Source organism: Passer domesticus, chromosome W, assembly GCF_036417665.1.
Source record: "Passer domesticus isolate bPasDom1 chromosome W, bPasDom1.hap1, whole genome shotgun sequence".
NCBI lineage: Eukaryota > Metazoa > Chordata > Aves > Passeriformes > Passeridae > Passer > Passer domesticus.
Window position 1 is genome coordinate 42,225,974 of NC_087511.1, and position 26,204 is coordinate 42,252,177.

The 26,204-nt window shown below is 47.1% G+C and overlaps 1 protein-coding gene across 44 annotated transcripts in view; it reads left to right on the top strand.

Moving 5' to 3' along the window:
• LOC135289121 (uncharacterized) overlaps positions 1-26,204 on the top strand; it is a 262,105-nt gene that overhangs the window by 16,569 nt on the left and 219,332 nt on the right. For 31 of the 44 annotated variants that reach the window (XM_064402509.1, XM_064402510.1, XM_064402507.1 and 28 more), the window contains exons 1-2: positions 14,136-14,789; positions 15,377-15,466. In XM_064402509.1, coding sequence (XP_064258579.1) covers positions 14,616-14,789; positions 15,377-15,466 — 264 coding nt within the window. In that variant the 5' untranslated portion in view covers positions 14,136-14,615. The other 13 variants (XM_064402492.1, XM_064402493.1, XM_064402495.1 and 10 more) reach the window with 11 other exon arrangements.

Consider the following 26,204-nt stretch of genomic DNA (forward strand, 5'->3'; position numbering starts at 1 on the left):
CTCATCCATGTCATCAATGAAGATATTGAACAAAACAGGTCCCAGCACAGGCCCGTGAAGGACACCACTGGTGACCGGTCGCCAGCTGGATGCAGCACCGTTCACCAGCACTCTCTGGGCCCAGCCATCCAGCCATTTCTTAACCCAGCAAAGAGTGCTCCTGTCCAAGCCGTGGGCTGCCGGCTTTTCCAGGAGTATGATGTGGGAGACAGTGTCAAAGGCCTTGCTGATGTTTGGTTCCTTTCCAATTTCTATACTCTATTGTGATCTATTCCAGGTTTCAATATCCCAGGATGTATATCCCAGATGGTGGGGCCCAGCTGACAGATGTGGAGTCCAGCATCTATTTTCTAGGACCATTAATCTATGACAATGATGTCCAGCTTCCCTTTCTAAATCAGTAATCAGTGACATTGATGTCCATCTTCCTTTTTCAGGATGTTTTCGCCATTTCGATAGGAACTTGGGATGGGTTCACTTCCTTCTTTTGTTTAAATCCTTTATGCATTCTAAAGCTACAGTTTAAAATCCCTAATACAAAGCAACATTCTAAAGCTATAATTCAAAGGTTCTTATTACAAAAACAGCTTAAGACTTATAATAGTTAATTGCAAACAAAAGATTGGTTCAAAGGCCTTCTTCCATGCTTTGCTTTCCACGGTTGTTTATTAGAACTCATCTTTATAACTGTCCCACGGCCCTGTTCCCCACATTTCACAATTACAATTACACAGGTTACCTTTATTTACCTGATACGAAACACAACTTTGTATTTCACAAAATCAACAGGCACCGTATGCATGCAAGCCATTGCTGGACCAGAAGGACAGCCTAAGCTGGTGGCAGTCGCCCTTGTTCAGAAAAGAAAATCCGCATAGTGAATGACGAGGAAGAGGCAGGACCTTCACATCCAGCAGAAGAGACAGAGCCAGAAAACGTCACTCGATCCCTATTATCCCTGGGCAAGCTGCGTGAGCTGCGTAGAGAGTTCACATGCGAGGCAAATGAGTCCATGTTGACCAGGCTGCTCTGAATCCGGGATGCTATGGCTAATGATAGAATTCCGGATGGTATCGTAGGCAGGCAACAGGGATCCCTGTCCCGGGGTGTGGCTATTGACCAGGGGATCGGGAAAAGACAGGAAACTCTGAGCCTCTGGCGACGACTGCTGTCAAGCGTGAGGGAAAGGCACCTTTGTGCCCACGTTTCGCCTGTGGAAACGAAACTGGCTGGGCATGTCTGGAGCCTGGAAGAGAAAATTGAAGAGGGCTACCAGAAACTAAGAGAGGAGGTTAAGCAGGGTATCTTCCATATCTCGCCAGGACAGACGAGAGTCTCTGCTATTAGGAGCAGGCGTCCCCCAGCTAAGGAGAAAGTGTACACTCCATGAGGGTATACTCCCGGCAGCATAGGAGTGATGTTATGTCCAGAGAGAGGAAAAGGGGGTGCTTCCCCTTTCAAAAGGGTTCCTGCAAACTCACGGGGGTGGCAGCTGGTCTCAGTGCTAGTAGTGGTCGAGGTGCGGTGGCGGACAGCTGGAATCTTCTCAGCAGCAGCGGGCACAGGTGGGGAAGGTAGGCAGGACTCAGTCGTAGTGCTGAGTTGCAACGCAGCAAAGTCGCGGGTCAGAGCACACAATCTCCCTTGGCACCATGCTGCAGACCCCCCCCCAGTTAAAACTCCCCTACCCCCACTGGAGAATCGTAGTATCCTAGACCAGCCCAGGTGTGAAGGGACCTTGAAAGATCATCTGTTGCAGCCTCTTGTGGGAAAGGGTGCCTAGATGACATTATTTAGCACCCTGTCCAACCGCATGTGGAAAACCTCCAGCAATGGGGACTGGTGCAACTTGTGCCTGTTGTCCCTTGTCTTCTCCATGTGGCTCCCTTGAAGTACTGGAATACTGTGTGGAGGTTCCCACTGAGTCTAGGCAGGTGCCTAGCATTTTGCAACTAATTCCTTTGTCATTGCTGGCCTTCATGCAGCCGCTAGCTGTATTTAGATGTTCCTCCACAGCTTTTGGATCATGCTGAGCCCATTTGTCCGAGTATTTAAGACTTAGGCTTATTCCCTGCTTCTGTAAGTATTCAGTGATATCTCTTGCCATCCCTCTGACTCTGCCAAGTAGTGCAAATGGTTGTTTTAGGTCGCTTGAAGAATCGGCAGAAAAGGTATCAGCAAAAGCAGGTTCTCCAGCCCTTTGAGCATCTTCGTGGCCCTCCTTGGGACGCTCTCCATTCTGTCCGCCTCTTTGTATTGAATTCTGGGGAAGAGAACTGCACACAGAGTGTGGCCTGCAGGCATGGCCTCTGTGAGAAGAGGCGGTGGTCTGCTCTGCACTAGTCACAGCTAGTTTTCACCAGCTAGGCACCAGACTTCCCTGAGAGCCAAAAGCGAGCAACTCAGCAAAGCTGGTGGCACCCTTGTGTAAGCATATTTAAGAAAGGGTAAAGCGCTGTCTGGGGCAGGTATTTCCCTGCTGCCCTTAGATCTGGCAGGTGGCTATGTCCTGAAGGAACTTTTTCATCTTATTTTCTCCTCCTGTCCTATTGAGGAGGGGTGGTGAGAGAACAGCTGGCTGAGCCCCTGGCAGCCAGCCATGGTCTGACCTCATAAAGCCTAAAAGGCATATTCTTCCTTGTAGAAGGGGTTGGTGGCTTAGAGATTTTAGGAACAGGACTGAATGTTGGTTTGAGTGAAGGGCAGGTACCAATCCGTCTTCTATAACTGCAATTTCAGCAGCAAAGGACAGCTGAGAATCAGGCCCCAATGATGCTGGTTTGGGTGTTGCTAAGATGGAGTTCATTTCCCCGTAGCAGCTCTCACAGTGCCGTGTGTCACGTGAAAAAGGGAGGAGGCTTCCTTGACCCTTGGTGTGGGGAGATTTACTCAGTCTTTAGTGGTTAATTTGTCTGTCTTTCAGGAAAGTTGAGACCGTTGTGCCCGACCAGTCTGTCAGCATCCCATTGGGGGGATCCTTCACTGAGCAGTCCTACAGGATCAGAGGGTGGTTCGAGTGGCTTAGGGAAACACACCAACAGTGTAAGAGAGACCCCTGCAGCAGGTCTTCCCCTTTACCCATTGTGTTACCCTGCTGCTGCTGACTGGTAGCGTCTGCCAAAGATTCACACTAACACTTTATGGAATGACACGCTTTATTAATATAAATTGTGACAGGTTAAGGTTCGAAGATTGTCGGTGATAGTGTCTGACTGCAAAAATATATTTGAAGGAATACACAGACAAGCTCTAATCCCCAATAAAATGTTCAGCATGCATAGAGTATGATTCTTATCCAATAGGCATCTCTATGGGGGAGAAGACAGGTTCAGCCAATCAACTGATCCCAGCAGCTACGATGGAGTCTTCCCTAAATTTTCCCCATTCTTGACTTATTTTTATACTATTTCTGTGTGTTTAAGTGGAGCTCGAGTGACTCTAGTCATACATACCTTTGTTACTGATTGGTGTAGAATTCTCTTACTTTGCTTTACAGGTACAGTCAGAAAGAACAGAGAGCACATGCCCAGTGAGGGATGGTCGCACTTTGGAGGTGGGTACCTTTGGGACGGAGGTGTGCGTTAATATTATTATTATTATTAGGCTTTAATGAAGCAAGTTCATCTAAGGAGAGTGGTTTCACCACAGTTGCTGTCTCAGCAGTAAGACATCTTCCCCTGTCTCCCTTGGTTGACAGGTGGTATGCTGTTTATCAGCTGCAAAGTACCATGGAGTTCCCTTCCCTGCAAGGATTTCTGCAGAGCCTGGCCTTCACTCCGCTCCACCCTCCATTCCATCCCTCTTAGCAGGTGTGTGTGTGTATGGGGAATCATCATGGAATAGGTTTCAAGTCATGCCAACTGTATTCCACTCAGGGAGCAGCAACTGTGATTTACCCTATAATTCCCGTACTGTTATAACTCCTGTGAGGATGCTAATATAAGTCCTAAGTTTCCTCTAATTGAATCCCCAGTTACCGGTCCACAGGGTCCCCGGTCATTTTCCCACACCGTGCTTTGCACTGGTAGCTAGAAAGGTGTTGATAACACACCAGTGTTTTGGCTACTGCTGGGCAGTGTTGGCACAGCATCAGCGCTGTCTCTCCAACATTCTGCCCCAGCATCAGTAGGCTGGGGGTGGGCAAGATCCTGGGAGGAGACACCACTAGACCAGCTGACCCAAACTGGCCAGAGGGATATTCTGTACCATATGACATCAGCCCAGAAATAAAAGCTAGGTAAAGGGAGGAGGAAAGGGGGGCATTTCTTATTTACAGTGTTTACCTTCCAGAGAAACTGCTACGTGTCTGGAAGCCCTGCTTCCCAGGAAGTGGCTAGGCAGTGCTTGCTGATCAAAAGTAGACAATAAGGTTGGGGGTTTTTTCCCCTCTCCTTGTTCATGCGCAAACTTTCACTTTTGCTTTAGTAAACTGCCTTATCTCAATCTGCAAGTTGTTTTTCATCTCTCCTGTCCAGCTGGGAAGGGGGAGTGACAGAGTTGTTGGCTGAACACCTGGCATCTAGCCAAGATAAACCCACACCAGTCCTTTTTGGTTCCTAACGTGAGCTGAGACAATGGCAGTTATATATCTTGCATGGTATAGTAATAGCAGTTCTTGAGTAGCAAGCTCCTGTGCGTGGACATGGAGTTTGTGGGGTACGCTGCTTATCTCTTTGTTTTGTTCAGTTTGGGAACATGTTAATACAAACAGTGTCTCTGCGCTTTGCTGTGACATTGGTGGCTTTGTTGTGCTGGAGGAGCTATCTTCTGGGGACAATGAGGGAATCCCTCTCCCTCTCCCTATCTGGGATTGATGTGTATTGTTTTAGAATGCAGGCTCCCGTGTTCCTTGTTCTTCCTCATGTAAGCTGTTGAATACTATTAATACTATTAACTAATACTGTTGGCCTACTATGGGGTTTGTGGAATCTGGTGTCATCCTGCTGTAAGACAAAACAAACTGTAGGTGAGGAGATATTGAAATGTGCCCTGAAGCGGCTGGTCCCTGGATGGCAGTGTGTGTGGAAGGATTTGGGCAGGTTCCTAGAGTGGTTATCACCTCCCCTTGCCTGGGACTTTACACCTAAACAGGCAATGAGCCCTGGCAAACGATTGTGTCACCTGATAGAAGGGTGCCTTACCTACCCCGATGAAACCCAGCAGCTTCTCACCCTGTACGAGGCCCTGGGCTATCCCTGTTGAGCCACAGTTCAGTACTGTCAGAGGAGTGTGGCTGAGGCAGGGACCCAAAGTGCATTTGAGGACACTATGGCTGAGATAGGGACCCAAACAACAACGACTACAGTAATTGCCCCCCAGAAGTGTCAAAGAAAAGGTGAATAAGGAGAGCCAAGGAGCGATCAGCAAGACTCACTCACCTTTTAGTCGTCCCATGTGGCCAGTGCAAAAGTCTGATGGAGGGTGGAGGTTAACAGTAGACCATCGTGGCCTCAATGAAATAATGCCCCCACTGAGTGCTCCTGTACTGCACATGTTAGAGCTCCAATATGAACTGGAGTCAAAGGCAGCCAGGTGGTGTGCTGCACTTGGCATTGTCAATGCATTTTTCTCAATTCCTTTGGCAGCAGAGTGCAGACTGCAGTTTGCTTCCATGTGGCGGGGTGTCCAATACACCAGGAATCGACTGTCCCGGGGGTGGAAACACAGCCCTAGCATCTCCCATGGACTGATGCAAAGTGTACTGAGGATGGGTGATGCCCCTGATCGTCTGCAATGCATTCATGACATCATTGTGTGGGGCACTGAAGCAGAAGAAGTGTTTGAGAAGGGAAAAAGAATAGTTCAGAATGTTCTGAAAGCTGGGTTTGCCATAAAGAAAAGCAAGGTCAAGGGACCTGCATGGGACATCCAGTTCTTGGGCGTCAAATGGCAGGATGGCCGCTGTCATGTGCCTATGGATGTGGTTAAGAAGATAGGAACTATGTCTTCACCAGCTAAGAAGATGGAAATACCCTCTTTCGTAGGCTGCCTGGGGTTTTGGATAATGCGTATTCCAGGTTATAGTCAGCTTGTGAGGCCCCTCTATCAAGTGACCCGGAAGAAGAACCATTCTGAACGGGGCCTTGAGCAACAACAGGCCTTTGAGCAGATCAAAGAGGAAATAGCTTGTGCGGTAGCTCTTGGGCCTGTTCAGACTGCACCAGCCCTGCAAAATATACTCTATGCTGCAGCTAGGTAGCATGGTCTCACTTGGAGCCTCTGGCAAAGAACATCAAGAGAAACCCAAAGTCGATCATTAGGGTTTTGGAGCCGGGGTTATTGAGGGTCAGAAGGCCCTCTCCACTCCAGCTGAAAAAGAAATATTAGCAGCGTATGAGCGGGTTTGAGCATCCTCAAATGTTTTTGGGATAGAAGCCTGTCTACTATTGACACTGCAATTTCCTGTGCTACACTAGATGTTCAAAGGAAGCATCCCTTCGACGCATCGTGCTGTTGTTTTGGCAATCCCTTGTGTGAGGATGTTGCTTAGGCTGAGACCCCTGGTGCGAGGACACGAGGCTTGACTCCATGTTGATCAGAAGGCTGATTTATTATGTTATATATTATACTAAAATGCTACATTACAGCTATACTAAAAGAACAGAGAGAAAGAGATCAGAAGGCTACAAAGACAAGAATAGAACAGGAATGAATAACAAAAATCCTGTGACTGCTCACAGCCTTGGCACAGGTGGCTGTGATTGGTCACTGATTGAAAACAATCCACATGGACCAATGGAAGATTCACCTGTGGCACTCCACAGCAGCAGATAGTTATTGTTTACATTTCTTTCCTGAGGCTCTCAGCTCCTCAGGACAGGAAAAATCCTAGCAGAGGCTTTTTCACTAAAAATCCTGGCAACATGAGGACACGAGGCTTGACTCCATTTTCATCAGAAGGCTGATTTATTATGTTATATATTATATTAAAATACTACATTAAAACTATACTAAAAAGAACAGAGAGAAGAAGATCAGAAGGCTACAAAGACAAGAACAGAATAGGAATGAATAACAAAAATCCTGTGACTGCTCACAGCCTTGGCACAGGTAGCTGTGATTGGTCACTGATTGAAAACAATCCACATGGACCAATGGAAGATGCACCTGTGGCCTTCCACAGCAGCAGATAGTTATTGTTTACATTTCTTCCCTGAGGCTCTCAGCTCCTCAGGACAGGAAAAATCCTAGCAGAGGAATTTTCACTAAAATATCATGGTTACATCGTGCAAACAGCGCTACATGGAGTAAGTGGGTGGGTAGTGCTGATCACACAACGAGCTTGACTGGGGAAACCCAGTTGCCTGAGAATCCATGAAAAAAGGCAGAGATTTAGGATAATTTCTTTGAAAGGTCACTCGTGCTCAAGAAGCACCTCCATATAATGAGTTATCAGAAGATGAAAGAGGCCATGGTCTCTTTACTGATGTATCCTGCATTGTGGGAGGAAAGCATCAGAGGTGGAAAGCTGCTGTGTGGCGTCCCACAGAACGAGTCGTTGAGGCCGCTGAAGGAGAAGAAAAGTGCCTGGTTCTGTGTCTCTATAGTGACTCCTGGATGGTGGCTAATGCCCTATGAAGGTGGCTACAGCAATGGAAGAAGACCAATTGGCAATGCAAGGGTAAACCCATTTGGGCTGCTGCGTTGTGGCAGGACATCACTGCACAGATAGAAAACATGGCTCTGAAGGAATGTCACGTAGATGTTTACATGCCCAAATGCCGTGCCACTGAGTAACATCACAATGATGAACAGCTAGATAAGGCTGCCAAAATGGAAATAGCTCAGGTAGACTTAGACTGGGAGCAGAAGTGTGAACTATTTACAGTGCGATGGGCCCATGAAACATCAGGACATCTAGGAAAAGATGCAACCTACAGATGAGCTTGTGATCGAGGGGTGGATCTGATCACAGAGGCTATCACACAGGTCACCCATGAATGTGAAACATGTGCTGCAATCGAGTGAGCCACACGAGTACAATCTCCTTGGAATAGATGGCCTAGCTGGGTTTTAAAGGTGGTGAGGCCTGGCAAATTGACTATATTGGACCACTGCCATGAACACACCAAGGCAAGAGCTTACATACTCACCATGGTAGAGGCAACTACTGGTTGGCTGGAAAAATACCCTCTAAGCCATGCTCGAAACACCATCTTAGGCCTTGAGAGACACATTTTGTGGTGTCATGGTACCCCAGAAAGAATGGAATCAATGAGGCTTGTTTTTGAAATAACCTCGTAATCTCTTGGGCAAAGAAGCATGTGGATATATCACATCCCTTACCACCCACAAGCATCTGGAAAGATTGAGAGGTATGGTGGACTGTCAAGAGGGTTAGGCAATCGGGAATGGAAGCATTGGGATGCAAATTTAGCAGAAGCCACTTGTCTGGTTAACACCAGAAGATGTGCTAACCGCGCTGGTCCTGCCCAAACAAAACCACTACATACTGTGGGAGGAGATAAGGTCCCCATACTACACACAGGAAAGTGGCTGAGGAGGTTGGTGTGGAATTCTCCTCCCATGGGAAAAGGCAAACCTATTAATGGGATTGTCTTTGCTCAGGGACCTGGGTGTACTTGGTGGGTAATGCAGAAGGATGGGGAGACCTGGTGTGTGTCTCAAGGAGATTTAACCTTGGGGGGAAATAATGAGTGTAAATTGTATGTTGCAGGGTGTAAAGTAGCAGGAGTGGCATGAACCGACGATGAGTGAATTTTACAAGGCGTGAGGAGAGTGCAACAATAGCCCAGGCAAGGGTGCCAAACGATCGTGTGTGTCGCTTCTGCCCCGAGCACCCATCTTGATGGAATGGAGCCCAAGTCATGGCCTGTTTGTAAACATCCAGAGGGGTGGAGGAAACCCATGGAATGGGAAAATAATATCTATCTTTGAAAGGAAGGGGGACGGTAGTTAATGAAAATGTATACGTGTGTTGGGCATAAAGATGGTTTAAGCATGGAGTTTAAGTTGTAAGCGTTGGTAAGAAGGGATTGCAGTCATGACAAATAAATACAACAGAATTATTAGAAGACAGATATCTATATATATATAAAATTCTGTGGCATCTGAGTATGATGCAAATGGTGTGAATTAAGGGGTGGAGTTTGTATTGGGTGCGGCTGAGATGGAATTAGTTTTCCCCATAGCGGCCATCAGTGCCATGCTTTGCATTGGTAACTAGAAAGGTGTTGATAACACCCCAGTGTTTTGGCTACTGCTGGGCAGTGTTGGCACAGCATCAGCGCTGTCTCTCCAACATTCTGTCCCTCATCAGTAGGCTGGGGGTGGGCAAGATCCTGGGAGGAGACACCACTAGACCAGGTGATCCAAACTGGCCCGAGGGCTATTCTGTACCATATGACTTCAGCTCAGAAATAAAAGCTACGTTAAGGAGGGGGAAGGGGGCACATTTGTTATTTACAACGTTTCCGTTTTGGAGCAACCCCTACGCGTGCTGAAGGCCTGCTTCTTGGAAAGTGCTTGCTGATGGGAACTAGAGGATATAATTATTTGTTTTTCTTGTTTGGTTTTTCATGCAAAAACTTTCTCTTTTCCTTTAGTAGACTGCCTTATCTCACCCTGTGAGTTGTTTTCCATCTTCTTTTCTCTCTGCGTCAAGCTTAGAAGGGGCAGTGATAGAGTGGCTCTGTGGGCACCTGTCATCCAGCCAAGGTCAACCCACCACCGATGCTTTTGATGCCGTCCAGGTGTTGTAGGATAAGGGCGCTGATAATGCGGGTAAATAATTGGCCGTGGAGCTGGTGCTTGCAACAGCCTTCTGGGTTCTATGAACACGGGACCCTGTTTTTGTATCAGCATCTGCATGGGAGAGCGGAGCTCCATCTCACTAAGCGGAGCAAAGATATTTTTGCCAGTAGGATAGCCGACCTCATTAGGAGGGCTTTAAACTGAAAGCACGGTGTTGCGGCAGGGCATCCCCGAACTGGAAATAATTACCATTAACTCCGTGATTCACAGAAGGCTGATCAATCTCTTTATTATATATATATATATATATATATATATGTATATGTATATATGTATATATGTATATTTATATATATATGATTATTAAGAAACCCATTGCTTTTATAGACAGTTCCGATACACCTGGACCTAATTGTCCCTTGAATCCAAACACCATCACCATTGGCTAATTAAGAAACCACCCTTTGGTAAACAAATCTCCATAACACATTCCACATGTTCACAATAACAGGTGCAGCAAGTGAAGATAAGAATTGTTTCTCATTCTTTTCTCTGATCTTCTCACAGCCTTCCTCAGAAAGGCCTGGGAAAGTTATGTGTTGCTCTCTGTGGTCAGAGAGCTGCTGCCACAGTGAGGGTGCGAGGAGGGAGAGAATAATCAGCAGCCCTGTGCGGGAGTGATGGACAGGGTCAATGAACAAAGGGCAGGGCAAGAGCTCCAGTACCTTGAAGTCCCCCTTAGAACCCGAAGGCAGCCGTGGATGTCATAGCTGCAAGTGTGCCCAGCAGAAAGATCTCCTTGGACGAGTAAGTTTTAAAAGAGGAGATTGACAGGAAGCAGGGAATCCAGGTACACGGACAGGAGTTCGATGCCAGGTATTGTACGCTGTCCCAGGCTGAGCGACGGCCTGCCTTCAGAGTGCACAAAAGGAAGGTAAGTCAGAATGTAACCTCGGGGTGACTGACACAATTAACTCCTGAGATGAAGGAGACCGGATGCATTTCTGTGCTCAGGGTAGGAGGAAGAACCCTCCCCCACCTCCTGAAGTGCCCCTACAGAACCGACAGGATGCTCCTGGTTTAGGAGACTGAAGAGCACATGAGTAATGGACAGGACCCAGGACAAAGCCAACCATGCAAAGCTGACCTAACCACCTGCCTACGTTAGAACCAGTGTGACCAGAGAAGCACATAAAGGTATTAGTAATTGGAGATTCCCTCCTGAGAAACACCGAGACAGCCATTTCCCACCCAGCCGATTTCTCTAGAGAGCTCTGCTGCCTACCAGGAGCTCGCATTCATGGTGTCACTGAGAGGCTGCCGAGGCTGGTGGACCCTACAGATCATCACCCGCTCCTACTCTTCTCTGTAGCGTCAGATAAGGCAACTTAGAACCCTCCCAGGAGTCTATTATGTCTGTAAGAGCGATGCTAAAAGGATGGGGAGCACAGGTGATGGTCGCCTCTATTGGTGTCCGGTCTGAGGAAGGGGTCCAGGAAGGAGGAGACGGACTGAAGAGCTGAATGCTGGGTTGCGTAGCTGGTGCCATACTCAAGGTTTTGGCTTCTATGATCATTGATCTGCCTTTGAGAAGCCGGGTCTGCTGGGAGCTGATGGGATTCATGTGACCAAGTTGGGAAAGAGGATCTTCACCAGCACCCTGGTGAGACTTACAAGGAGGGCTTTAAACAAGACTCCGTGGGGAAAGACGATGGAGTTTTGAGCAACAGAGAAGAGCCAGGGGCTGGTGATGTGTTGGGAAACAAGAGGGGAATACTTGAGAAATGCTGCAAAGGAATTGGGGCTTGATCCTTGTCCAAAAAAGTGACACAGTCAACAGCTCAACGGAAGTGCCTCTGTACCAATGCATGCAGTATGCATAAGAAAGAGGAGCTGGAAACCACTGTGCAGACGGTAAAGCTAACAATGTAATCACTATAGTAGAAATGTGCTGGGACAACTCAAATGACTGGAGCTCTGCAATCAATGGCTGGTCAGAAGGAAGGAGGAGCGGAGGTGGCCCTCTATGTAAACCAAAAATAAGAGGGATTTCCTGTACAGAGCTGTCTTTGAAAGACAGCGATGAACAGGTTGAGAGCTTATGGGTGAAAATTAGAGGCCAAGCTGTTGCATTAAGAGTAAGAAATTTGTCAGAAAATAAAGCCCCTTGCGTTCCTGCTGGTCCTCAGAGATCAGAGGGACTGGGTGAGGTTAGGCTTAATTTCTGATTACAACCAATTCAGCGCTGTAAGTCTGCTAGCGTTCTCTAAGAACCATTGCAAGCACAGATTCAGGAACAGAGTGCTTTTCTGAAGTTACAGAAATAGACATTTGCAACTGCCATTGAGAAATGCACTAGGTGTGATAGACCTCTAATAACATTGTGCTAACCCATGCAATACTAATAATAGCAATGGCATGCAGAAGCTTCCCAAGAGGGTGGCCCCACATGGGAGGAGGAGAAGAGAACAGACCGGCAACTGTCCCCGATATCTTTTGGGAATTCCTGCTACCTAGCTGAAATTTCTGCCCTCCTTATATACAGCCCAATCTGCTTCTCCTTACATATAGCATGATCTAAGCAGAGAGCTGAGTGATAGATACGTGGTGGTAGCATGTACTTCAGTAAGCTTATTAGCATATGCATGAGTGTGCGTTTTAATACTTAAATGACCCTTAATCAGGCAAAGGTTAATTTTTGGCCTTGGTGTCCTTCAAAGTTCTGCTCTTAAGACTTCCTTCCATTTCATGCCGTTCATCAGAGCCAAAAGAGGGCTATCCTAGCTGCCCATGAACTCCTCCTTTGGCCATATTGTCCTTTCTTGACCTCATCTATGTGGATCTCCATCGGTAAAGATAAGGTGGAGGTTACACGGTTTAGGCCTTAACGCTTTTCTGGCTCCATGGTCATCATCCCACACAAGCCAACAAAGGAAACCTTGTGCTTGGTATCTACTATAGGCCACCTGATTAAGAGGATAAGTTCGACGTAAGAAATCAGGCAAGTTCGGCAGGAGATGAGCGTGTCTGAGTAACGGCCTTGTCTTCTGGTCGAGCTGAAGCACAAAGTGGAAACGCATAGGTAGTGGAAGCAGGGACACGCGTTCTGGGAAGAATCTAAAGATGCCGCCCAGGTCTGTAGGGATGGGATCAGAAAAACTAAGGCAAAGCTGCAGCTGAATTTGGCAGGGGATGTAAAGAATCATACTATGGGCTTCCACAGGTGCATTGGTCAGAAAATAAGACTAAAGAAAGCATATGCAACCCACGTGCCCGGCCCCCGCTGATAAATAAGCCAGGAGGTCTAGTGGCCAGCAACATGGAGAAGGCTGTGGTACCCGGCGATTCATTTTCCTCTGTTTTCACTGGCACGGTTATCAAACCTCTTGGGACCCTGAACCTCAAGGCAGGGGCTTGGGGAACAAAGTCCCTTCCATCATAGGAAAAGATCTCTTTTGAGACCACCCGAGGAACCTGTGAATACACAAGTCCTGCGCCTGGGGAGGCACAACCCCATGCACCAGTACATGCTGGAGGCCGATCGGCTGGAAAGCAGCTTTGCAAAATAGGACAATGTGCTCTTGCCTCAAAGGCGGCCAAGGATCTCCTTAGCCCCATATAGAGGAAAGCAGGGTTCGTATATGTTACAAGACAGTTGTGTGAACCATTCAATATGCTCACTGTCCTCAGGGGTGCAGGGCACCACAGACCACCCTTGGGCAGCTTTGAGGGCACTGCCTATTTTTCTAAAAGCCTCCTATCCAGCTTAAGGCAAATCCTACTCTCCTGAGCCCTCAAGCCAGCAGTGCTGAATGCACGCTTTACATTTTATTTGCTTCCAGAAGTGCAGCTTAGAAATGTCTGCCATGTAAGAGGGGCTTTCAGCAAACAATGTAGAGCAACTTCAGTTGTTTTTTCAAAATGTCCTGAGAAGTTAAAGCCAGGCCTGTCCTGGCCAAAGCAGTCATTTGACTGGAGGGAGCAGCAGCAAAAAGGCACAGGCACCTTTGGAGTGGACTCGATGCGGTAACAAAAAGCAAGAAACAGTACTTGTAGCTACTACAGCCTCTTCTGCGACCTCGTAGCCCGCCCTCTGGGTCGCAGCACTACGCGGGGCAGATCCCTCCGCGCCCCGCGGGCATCAGGTCGACGAGGGCGGACTCGCCAAGGGGGCGGGGGAAAGCGGAAACGACAGGCGAGACAGCAAATCGAGACGCGGGCCACGATCCGTCGGCCCAATGGGCGCCGCGAAGGGCCCGGCTTAGTGGAGGAAGTGTCGGGGCGGACACGGGCGTTGTCCTTGGCTGGCGAGAGTGTGGGGGTGCTGGCCTCTGGCCCCGGTGGCGCCACTACTGTCTTCGGAAAGATTATCGGCAAGGCGTTTCTCTGCTATCGTCAGCGACGAGGACGAGGAGGTAGCCGTACCTTTGCTCTGTGCGCGGTTCCTCTTCCCTTCCCCCCTCTCCCCCTCGTCCCGCGCTTGCGGGCATCTGAGCCGAGGACCCGGCGCGCGGTGCCCGCGCGAGCGGCAGGGTGCTGCTGCGGGTGGGTGCAGGGACGGGGGACGGACGGGACCTCTCTGGGTTGTGGCGCTCTCTACTGCACCATCCCCTAAGCTTGTTCTGAGCCGCACCCCCACCCCTCCGGCTGCCGCGGGCGTACTGGGTTGCTGGTGCTGTCCGGACTCGCCTCGCATTCCACCCCCACCGTGTCGTGTGCGCGCGTAGATAAGGACCTCTGACGGTAACTTGGCCTCAATGTGCCTCCTAACAGCTTCGAAGAGGTTTCGCAGCTTTGCTGTGCTAGGCTTTGCTTCTGAATCCGCAAACTGGATTATTAGGACAAGGAATTCCGGCTTTCTCTAGTAAAAAAAAAAAAATAAAAAAATTAAGAAGTACGAAATGGTCATCCTGCAGGCTGCAACGGCTTTCCAGAACTTGTTTCTGTGGGGAAGTAAGACCGTGATAACATCATGCTTGCAAGGGTCACGAGTGTTGGTACTGGAAACTAGAGTGAGCTGCTTAGCCCGGGGGGGAAACCAATACAGCCGTTGCCTATGCGATGTTAACTTTAAGGTAATATCCCATATGACTTAGTTATTAGAATGCTGAAAGTTACCGGTTAGGGATGCCTTCTGCTTTTAAAGGCAGAGCTTGGATGGGGGTATAGAAGACAGACTCGTCCTATGCACTTGCAGGCTTCCTGTCATTATGCGTGTGTTCGATACTTGAGCTCCCTTGTCCTGTGGGAAACGAATGGCCGCTGCTCTTCCACTTCACTAAACTCTTTGAGGATTCAGTTAAGCCATTTGTCTCCTGCCTCTACGTAGACCACACAAAGCCAATAGGAAACCTGCTGTGGAAAGAATAAGCCTGAACTAAAACATCACTGATCACAAGTTGCTAGTCATAAGTAGTTGCCCATCGCCTTGTGCCCATCGTCTTGCATGACAAATCCCACTTCTGGAGGGCGCTCTGTAAAGATGTCGTGTTTTGGGTATAGAAAGCATTATAATCATGCAAGAAAAAAATCAATGTTCTGGCTTGTGTTTGGGGTATCTGGTAATCTGCTTCTGTAGAAGTTCTGCCGGGCAGATGGGTTTGCATTAGCTCTTAGCTTTCTCTGAAGCTGGTTATGTTTTAACTGTTTAATCTTCCTCCAGTGCCGTACGCTCCATGATCTATCGCTTTTCCTAGTCATGCCTAAGGAGCCAATTATCGAGTTGTCTGAAGCAGGAGGTTCTGGTGAATCTGTAAGTACCGTGTAAGCTTTCTGTATGCTATATTGTACCTGTAGATAGTTCCTCATTTACTAGACTCTTTCCCATCCCCCTTTTCCCTCTTGATAGAGCACAGTAGGCTTCTTTGGGTTTTCTGGCGCTATCATCTTTTTGCCTCTAGCCTGTAATGGAGTTGAGCTTTTTGACTAAAAGCAGTGCTATCAAGCAGTGCTGGTTCCTGGGTATGTACTTCTGGTGCAAAATGCAGTGTTGTTTTGGAGCACAGTCTGGTGCCTATTGTTGTGGTTTAGAGTGAGAGTAGTAGAACTTCTAACATGCAGAAGAGTGCTTGGGGTTTTGGCAGGTCAGGGGCAAGGAAGGACAAAGCTGGTTGAGAGGTGCTGGATGTTTTGCTTTTAGCTATGAAAGCCATGTTCAAAGACTTTGTAAGCCCACGCAAAAGGCAGCCTAAAGTTTATTTTCCACCAGGTTTGGTGATGTTGCCTGAAGACACAGTGGGGGCTTTAACCTGGAGACAAAGTCAGCTTGTGTGTCTGTTTTGTAGTCCTTTGCTGTTTAGCTTGAGAAAAATTGCCTAGCTCTTTTTGCCCCTATGGCATGCATAATTGGTCTTGGTAACTTTGCTTGGAACGCTTCAGTTGCCGGCGGTCGGACGGCCATTAATTTGACATGCAATGATTGAATTGCTAGGAATTGGCTAGCTGCTTTCTCTGGGTGGTTCTCTGCTCTCGTTCCTTCCCTTCCTGCCCTCTGCCCTCATTATGTGTTCCTTTTTCTTTTGATTTTACTTATTTATGGGTTTGTACTTCCTTCTCCAGCTTCTTGGGCATGTAATGATTGTTGGCGAGATGTGTGTTGCTCACCTGGGCCTGACCAATGGATTCCGGATGGTTGTGGATGAAGGGCCCGAGGGTGGGCAGTCTGTCTGTCGGATACATCTACCCGTTCTGGGTGGCCGTCAGTTGGACTGGCCACCTGGCTAAGATTTTGGCACCTCAGGAGTTGCTGCACGTGTACAATCGCCACTGAATGGATTTCATCTGTTGCCCATCAATCTAGCAGCTTCTGATGTGTAATTTTTTTTTTGCCGTGTGTCTGTGGAAGGTAATAAAAGCTTTGAGCAGCAGTTGCACAATAAAAATTTGTCATGGGGATATCACCTCCGTCTTGGGTGTTTTACTGAGGGGAAGTAGTTCTGCAAGTTCAAACTGTTATAGGTAAAAATGAAAATATGCCCAATTATAATAAAAATATAAAAAGAATTTATTTCGCGACCGTAATACAGTCCCGACAGCCAACAATCAAACGGACAGCATAACACTCCCGGGAGGTAAGCTGGGTGAACGTGGGAAATGGTCTCTATCGCACCAAGTCCCCCTCATCCACACTGGCTGCTCCGAGGCAGCGGTTCTTATGTGATTTATTTTGCCCGCGGCAGAGTCCCTTTGTTTCTTTCTGAGTTCTTCATATTCAAGTTGGTTTCTTTCTTCGGTTTGGGCTGCACAAAGCCTTCGTCCGGGAATTGAATAATACACTTCCCCGATTCCCAGAATCTGGCATTCAGATGGAAGGTGTTGATGGCTCTGGTCATCTCAGATAGGTATCTTGTCCAGGCCATCATCTCTTGGGCGTGTCACGGGGCACATGCTTTTGTGAATGCCCATCTCCTGTGCATCCGAGGTTTCCTTCGCATGTAAATGTTGTGGTGCCTCTCTGCCCATCTGCCGCGGTTTCGCCATCCTGAGGATAAAAATTCCTCCCTCTCCCTTCCCCTATATACAGTAAGTTTGTTTTTAGATATACTGTAAAAGTCATAGTCTTTTCTCTTAAAAGCTACAAGCCTGTTATTATCATGGTTGTATGTCCATTCAGTTACCAGCAAGAAAGGATGCCATTATAAATTAGAGATGCTTTTATACATATTCCTTTTTATATAATTCTATCTGCATGAATTGCTGACTATATCTCTAACAATTCCCCCCCTTTTTTATAAACAAACTAATTCATGCAGTTTCTAAAAATTTACTCACAAGTTTATTTTTAGCCTTTTCCATGTTTTTTTTTTTAGTGCCCTCCTGTAATTTATATTTATTTGTGACCTCTTTACCATTCCTTCTCTCTCTGATGATCTTGAGGTACCTTCTTGTACTCTCTAACTTCTGACTCGTTGCCTTCTATTTGTCTTTCAAATTGTGCTAGAGCACTAGCCGCCCACTTGTGTGGAGCATCCTCTTCTACTTTCATAATTTTTGAAACTAGATTGGTTTTCCCTGTTGCAAGCTCTGTGTCCATAGGCATGGCTGCAATTTGCATCCCTTGTACGACTGAATGTATTAGTCGGATGAAACAAGAGATGAGACAGGGTAGAAAAATGACTCCGGCTATGGAACAAAGTATAAAGAAAATTAACTTTTTCCACCAGGCTCCATTAAACAGGTTGTCCCACCAAGAGGCATTTAGGATTGAATTCCATTTCTGGATGGGCACATGGGCAACCCTTTTTATCTCAGCTGCAAGTCCTCGTATCGCCTCTCCATAATCATCAATCTCAATACAACACTCGGACTCGTTGAATTTCCCACATACTCCCCTCTTCTTCAGCTAATAGGTAATCCAATGCAATCCTATTCTGATAGATAAAGGCCTTCATCTGCGAATGCTGCTTTGATAGTAGTTCAAGAGCGTCTGCAGTGTGGTTGGATACGATCTCTACCACTGTCTGGAGTCTAATCAGGCGGTTCAGGAGGTATATTGAGGTACGGTAACCCCAGCTACCATCCTGGGCCCAAGTGGCGGGCCCGTAGTATTCAATAATGCGCTCTGTGGGCCATTCTTCTTCCCCCCATTTTTGGCTTCCTTCAAAGATAGGGAATTTCTTCCTTACCTCCCTCTTCTGGCGGTCCAGGGTTTCATATAAGGGAGCCCCCAGTGATCTACTTTCTGATCGGGGTAAGGTAAAGAAAGCCGGTCTGATCAGTCCTAGGGTGCATGACCCTTTCCATCTCCAAGGCAGTTCACTGTATGCCTTTTTCCCACAAATCCAATATATTCCATTTGGTGCTTTCCAACTCTTTATATCTTTTGGTTTATTCCAAAAGTCCTTTAATTCCCTTATGGATTGGAAAGGGTTAGCCCCAGCAATCTTGTTCCAGCAAAGGCCAATTTTTTCACTCCAATCGCATTTATAATTTTTCCCTTGGCTCCAGTACCCCAAGGGAGGTTCTGGCTGCTAAATTTGGCTTTTATTATCCGAGCTTAATGTCAGTGTGGAAATACAGTGTGTGTACCCCACGATCTCCGTGTATTCTTTCCCCTCCTGGCTTATACAAATTGTTCCAATTACCCGTTTGTCCAGAGCCCATCCTTCTGGTCGTTGTATAACTTTGGAAATTTTGGTGTTGTCCCATTTTAACAGTTGTTCCGGTGTTAACTCTTCTCCTTTCCAAGGCCATTTTTCAGCTGATTTCAGCCCCCTACATATCCAACAATTTGACAGACCCAGTTCTGTAGCTATCTCTTGCATAAGATCTATAAATAGGTTTCTGTCTGATGTGGGTAAACCGAAATCATTGTACTGTTTTTCCAATTGATCGTATTGATCACTCAGGGTTTTTAATCTCTCTTGTTCTATTCTGCACCTCCTCATTTCAGATTCCTGTCTTTTTAGCTCCTGAGCAACTTGTTGGATCTTACTTTCTGGGTCTACTCCCTCCTTGTTTCTAGAGAAACAAAAAGTCTTGTCATACTGTAGGCAGACTCGATCATCATGATTTTCAAGCAAATCGATGATAACCGGTTCTTTTCTTAAAGGGATCTTGTTTTCATATTTCACATTTTTGCCCACCCAGTAGGTTTTTCCTCCCATGGCACACATTCCCAACTGTTCACTTTCATAGCATAACTTATTCACCTGATAATACCCTAGAAAAATTGATTCCATTCTTCCCCCTGTCCAGACAGTGCGGTTGCATTTATCACATACAGGAATTTTGACAGGTTCAATATTGCGCTTATGCCTTATATGGGTTGACTTAGCCTTTCTGGACGCTACCTCTTGCGGGATGCAGACTTCTTCCCCTTCTGTTATACAAGCCTTATATTGAGTGCCATTGAACCAACAGTGCCTGCTTATTGTGCCTTCCATGCAGTTCCTGGGTGTGAGGTTGGTAGAAGCCTCCGCCTCACACTGACCTCCCTCAGGGCCCTTGGTGCAGACTCTACACGTTTGGTTGGGGTTCCACTGTTCCAAATTGATTTGGTTCTTGGCATACGCACTAGTCCTGAGGCACGTGACTAGACTCAGGCTCATCAGGATTACTCCTACTATCATTCCTCTGCCTTCACTCTCGCCCACTGGGTTGCCACCAGCGGCGGGGAGAACCATCTTCTTGGCAGCAGGAAGTAGTTTCACGGAGATCATAACTAGCCCGAGCTGCGTACCTTCTCTTAAATATTCCCCACCGGTGGAGTCTTACTGGCCGGGCGCTGCAGGGTACTTTGATTTGTTTCCGGCACTCGACGGCTAGAATTTGGGCCCAATATTGAAGCTTTCCCCTTAGTCCGTTTTGAAAGAGCCTAAACCACACTAGGGAGTCTGCCTCAATCACCCACAGTTCTTTGAGGAGCGTCAAAAACAGGTTAGTCAAGTGCACTTCATGATTAAAACAGTCTTCACACAGACCCCTAGGTCTCACCCCCCTTTCGCAGTGCACCACCCACGATTCTTTACAATAGAAGCACTTAAAGGTCATAAATGGGTGGCATGGGCAGTCAGGCTCTTGACACTTTATCCGGTCGATCTCGGTCATCAGCGTGGCTTGCGCAGTGTAAACTTCAGATCTCCAGGGGGAGAAACAACTTCCCACTCTGGTGTGCCCGCTTGAGGTTCCACCCGCTTAATCCTTGAAGCGTGGGTCCACCCCTTCTCAGCTGTTCGAACTGCCATGTCTGTGGTTAAGAGACCAAGAAAAGGCCCTTCCCAATGAGGGGATAATGGTACGTCTCTCCATGTTTTTATGAGGACGTAATCCCCTGGTCGGACTGGGTGAATGGCAAAACCTAAGGGAATTCCTTGTATTATCACTCCTTGTTTCCTTAGGTCCTGCAAGTTCCTATTAATAGCTACAAGGTATGGTCTTATTTGTCCATCCTCAATTTTGGGGTGCCCTATCGGCATCCCGTGTTCATACGGCATTCCGTATAACATTTCAAAAGGTGATATCCCTGTCTCTGAATTTGGCAGAGTCCTGATATTCAGTAGGGCCAGAGGGAGGCATTTGACCCAGGACATCTTTGTTTCTAATGTCAATTTCGATAACTGTGCCTTTAAGGTCTGGTTCATCCGCTCGACTTGACCAGGGCTCTGCGGGTGCCAAGGGGTATGATATTCCCAGCGGATCCCCAAGGCTTCTGCCATCTGTTTTATCACCCTTGAGGTGAAGTGTGTACCTTGATCTGAGTCAATGTATTTTATCAAACCGTACCTGGGTATTATTTCTTCCAACAATATTTTAGATACCACCTGTGCCGTGGCCTGGGAGCTCGGAAATGCCTCTACCCAATGTGTTAATTTATCTACTATTACTAATAGGCATCGGTATCTGCCTACCTTTGGTAAATCTGTAAAGTCCACCTGGACCCTCTCAAAGGGTCTATATGCTACCAGGCGGCTCCCCCGTGCCGTCTGCCTGGCCCAGGTTCCGGTTTATTTTCTGACATATCATGCATCCCTGCACCTCTTGTTTTGCTAACTCATATACTCCTTTGCATCCGAAAAACTTTAGGAATTGTTCTGCTAAAGCCAGTGCCCCCCAATGAGTTTGAGCGTGTAATCTTCTTAAGATTTTTCGAGTGTATTCCTTAGATAGTAATTCGCTCCCATCTGGCAATTTCCACTTACCTCCGTCTAGTTTTCCCCCCATCCTCTCATATCCTTCACTTTCCTTCTCAGAGAATTGGGGGGGAAATTCCTGTGCTTCCCCACCACGAATTTCTGGGGTACTTATCTATAAAAGTGCTGCGAGTTTGGCTTTCTGGTCTGCCAAGTTGTTACCTCTCGTCCTAAATTGTGCACCGGTTTGGTGCCCCTTTACATGTACTATTGCAATTCCTTCAGGTCCTCTGATGGCTGCCAGAATTTGTTTTATTAATTCTTCATGAATTAACCCCTTTCCTTCCATGCTAATTAATCCCCTTTCTTCCCAGATTTTTCCAAAGGTGTGCACAACCCCGTAGGCATACTTTGAGTCCATGTAAATGGTTCCTATTTTACCTTTTAATCGCAGCAGGGCTCTCAGCACTGCATACAATTCGCATGCCTGGGCTGACCAACTTGTGTTTAAAGGGCCCGATTCCACCGTTTCCCCAGTTATTCCGTCTATGATAGCATATCCAGTTTTTCGTTTTCCCTCTATAACTCTAGCAGATCCATCTACAAACCATTTTCCCCCTTCTTCTAATTCTTCTTCCTCTAAATCGGGCCTGATTTTGGTCTGTAGCTGAACCATTTCTGCACAATCGTGGGTGGGTATATCTAAGGCTTCTCCATATAATAATTGGGCCGGGTTTTGGACTGCTGTGCTTTTAAGTTCCAAATCGTGGGAATGGATTAAGATGGCTTCATATTTCAGAAGCCGTGCGTCGGTGAGCCATTTCTCTGCCTTTTGTTGCAGAATATTTCTGACATTGTGTGGAGAATATACTTCCAATGGAGCCCCGAAGGTTATCTTTTTGGCTTCCTCCACCAACACAGCCGTAGCCACGATAGCCTGGAGGCACATAGGCCACCCCCTGCTTGACAGGGTCCAGAAGTTTGGACACATAACCCACCGGTTTCTTTGATCCTGCCCAATTTTGTGTTAATACTCCATAAGCAGTGTGATTGCTTACATTTACAAATAATTGAAAAGGTCTCTTTACATCTGGCAGGCTCAATACCGGAGCTACAATGAGAGACTCTTTTAATTCCCTAAAGCTCTTTACATCCTGTTCGTTCCACTTGGGTTTTTCTGTAGTTAATTTTTCATATAAAAATTTTACTTTTTCACTGTACCCCTCAATCCATTGCCGGCAGAAGCCCAATAATCCCAAAATTTGTCTCACCTCTCGTTTTGACTGAGGAGAAGGCAGGGAGATAATTCCGGCTGTTCTATCAGGGTCTAACCTTTTCTTTCCCTCTACCAGCCAGTGACCCAAATACTTTACCTCGGGTTCTGTGAATTGCAGTTTGGACTTTGAGACTTTTAGACCTTTGTTTCCCAAGAAGTTTAGAAGGGAAATGGTGGTTGATTGCACTCCCTCCTCATTGGGACCCGCTATCAATAGGTCGTCTACATATTGTAGTAATTTGGTTCCCTTTTCCGGGACAAATTTGCTTAGGAGCTGTTCAAGAGCCTGGCCGAACAGGTTTGGTGAGTCTACAAACCCCTGTGGCAGGGAGGTCCATCTGAGTTGTTGCTTACGATTTGTCTCCAGATCCTCCCATTGAAAGGCAAAATAATTTCGGCTCTCTTCTGCCAGAGGGCAGGTCCAAAAAGCGTCTTTTAAATCAATTACGCTGTACCAGATATCTTCTGGCGACACATTATTTAGTAGGGTATACGGATTAGGGACAGTGGGAAACAAAGTCTTAGTCCTCTGGTTAACTGCTCTCAGATCCTGAACCAGGCGATAGCTCCTGTCTGATTTTCGGACCGCAAGAATGGGAGTATTGTGCCTAGACATACATGGTTCTAAAGTACCTTTATTAAATCTTCTATGATTGGTTTTAAACCCCACCGACCCTCCAGAGGCAGTGGGTACTGTTTCACCCTAATGGGGTCCTCCGGTTTCTCTATTTCTATCAATAGGGGTTCCATTTCCAGTCTCCCCGCCTCTCCTTCCTTATGCCATACCTTAGGGTTTATTTTTCCCTCATCTTCTGAAGTTAGCTTATATAAACTCACCACGAGTCATGATTCTTGAGCTATCAGGCTGACGCCTAAGTTTGCCATCAAATCCCTTCCCAACAGGTTATAGTCAGCTTCTTCTACCAACAACATATTCCGTAAGCATGTTTTATTTTTCGATTCTATTTCCACGTCTTTGATCACTGGTGCTTTAAAGGTTTCCCCCTTCACCCCGATTACCATCATGAAATCCTCGCTTTTAGAGCATCCCCGTGGAAGATGTTGTACAGTGCTCCTCTCAGCCCCAGAGTCTACTAAAAATACTATTTCCTGCTTATGGGATCCAATCTTAAGTTTTATCAAGGGCTCCCTCGGTGTTACAGACCCCATATTAAAAAGCCCCTGACACCTCTAGTCTTCTTGGAACATCTTTTCATCCTTCATCCTTTTTTTGCATTCCCTTTTAAAGTGTCCTTTTTGCTTGCAATAATAGCACTCCGGTGCTTCCCTTTGCCGGGGTGCAGGTTTCCTCGGTGGGTGCGCGGGTCTCCCCGTGGGTTTCTGCACCTGTGCCGCTTTCCCGGTGGTTGGATTCTTCTCCTGCTTCTGGGCTTCCCTCACTGCCACCACCAGAACCTTCGCTTGAATCTTTTGTTTTTCGTCCTCCCTCTGCATGTATACCTTTTGTGCCTCCCGCAATAGCTCCTGCAATGTCTTCTCTTGCCACTCTTCCAATTTTTCTAGCTTTTTCTGTATATCTTCCCATGATTTGGCTACGAATTGTGTTTTTAATAGTATGGCTCCTACCGGAGAGTCAGGGTCCGTACCTGAATACATTTGGAGACTTTTCCTCAGCCTTTCTAGCCATTCGGTAAGAGTTTCATCTTTCCCCTGGCATTCCCCCAAAGCCTTCCCCAGATTCTGTCCCTTTGGCACCGCCCCCCGGATACCCTGTATAATCATGTTCCTTAGTTCTATCATCTTCTGCCGATCCCCTTCTACCTGGGCATTCCAGGATGGCCGCTGGCTGGGCCATTTATCCTCCCCGCTCCCCGCTTGTGGGTTTCTGCGTTCCCAATCCTTTATTGCAGCCGCCCGTATCATGTCCCGCTCTTCCACATTAAACAGAGACCTCATAATAGCACAAATATCATCATATGAATAAATGCTGTTCCCTAGAAATTCATTCAGCCGCTCCGCCACCCCCAACGGATCATCCATGATCCTTCCCATCTCCTTTTTAAATGCCCGCACATCTCCTGAATTTATTGGCATGTTTACATAACCAATAACCCCTGGAGCAGTTGGGACTTCCCTGAGAGGAAAGAGACCCTCTTGTCCCTCCTCGTCCTCGCTATCGTCCTGGTGCGTTTTCCAGGTTTTGCGTCTCATGCGACTGGTGGGTGGGGATCCCTTCCCTGCTGATGTATGCACGCGTGTAGAGCTCTCCTCTTGTTGCGCCAGAGGAGGAAGGGATGATGTCCGTTCTGGTGGGGATGGGATTGCTGACGCTTGCTCTTGTGGGGATGGGACTTCTGGTGGTGGCGTCTGCGGTGTTGCCTGGCGGTGTCCGGGGTTCTCGGGTTCGGGGAGGGGTCCCTGCATCTGAGGGTTTGGGTATGGAGGAGGAAGATTCTCCAGGGGCTTCCAGGCCTTTAGTAAATCCTTTTGTTGCTTAGAAGTTCTGATGGGGAATAGCCTGATACTGGCGTATTCCCACAAATGAGCATACTCCAATTCCTTCCCTGTAGAACCCTCCTCAAACACAAACTCCCCCAGTGCTCTGCATATTTCTTTATAAAACGATCCGAACGTCGGCCAGAATATATATTTCCTAATTTCCATATCAGCCCATTTTTCCATGCAATAGTAGATTACCTTTTCTTTAGATTTTTGCCTCCTCGTAGGGCAATCCTCCCAATGTTCTAACATCCACCCCAGAGGACTGTGCCTCGGTATGTCGGGAGTATTACACCTTCCCCTCCTTCCTGATTTTTCAGGAGTCTTTCCCTGGATCTTGCTCTTTTTCAACCCCATTTTTTCTTTTACTTACCTTCCTTGTTACTAAATCTATTTAGTAGCCGAACTGCTTTTTTCTGTTTTTATTGGTATACCAAAAAAGAAAAACCTATTGCTGACTTACTGGTCGCGCAGTGAACCGAGCCACGGATTTTTAGTCAAGAAAATGAAGAGCTCTCTTACCTATCCCTGGATCCAGCGAGGTCTCATCTTTCCTTGGGTTTTTATGGACTCCCCGTTCCCTCCTGATCCAGCCCGTGATCGATAAAACACCCCCCTTTCCCCTTTCGTTTCCCGGGGCTTTTTGGGTTGGTATGTGTTCCAAACGAGCTTTTCACCCGCTTCCCCCGCGACCGACCACTTTCCTCGTGGAAGAGTGGAACTGCGATCTTGGAGTCCACACTCGCTTCGTGATATTTATCACGTCACATACACACTCGATCACTCCCCACTCAACCACGCGATACTTACGGTTCATTTTCCTGCGTGGAGCCTTTGTGCGCGTCATTTTTACAAGTAAAAATTGCCGGCAATACGGAGAATTATCTCCATCCTCGAGAGCTCTGGGCACATTTTTACCTTTCGATTGTGGCTTTGTTTTTTAGGCTACAAAAAGTTTGTATAATCTGATTGGTTCCGCTGGGCTATCCCAATATCGTCCGGCCGCTGAATTCAGCGGGGCGCCGCCTGGACCTCGAGAGGGGACCCTGGAATCCTTATCAGATCATGTCGGGCTGGTCACCAAGTTTGTTATAGGTAAAAATGAAAATATGCCCAATTATAATAATAATAATATAAAAAGAATTTATTTCACGACCGTAATACAGTCCCGACAGCCAACAATC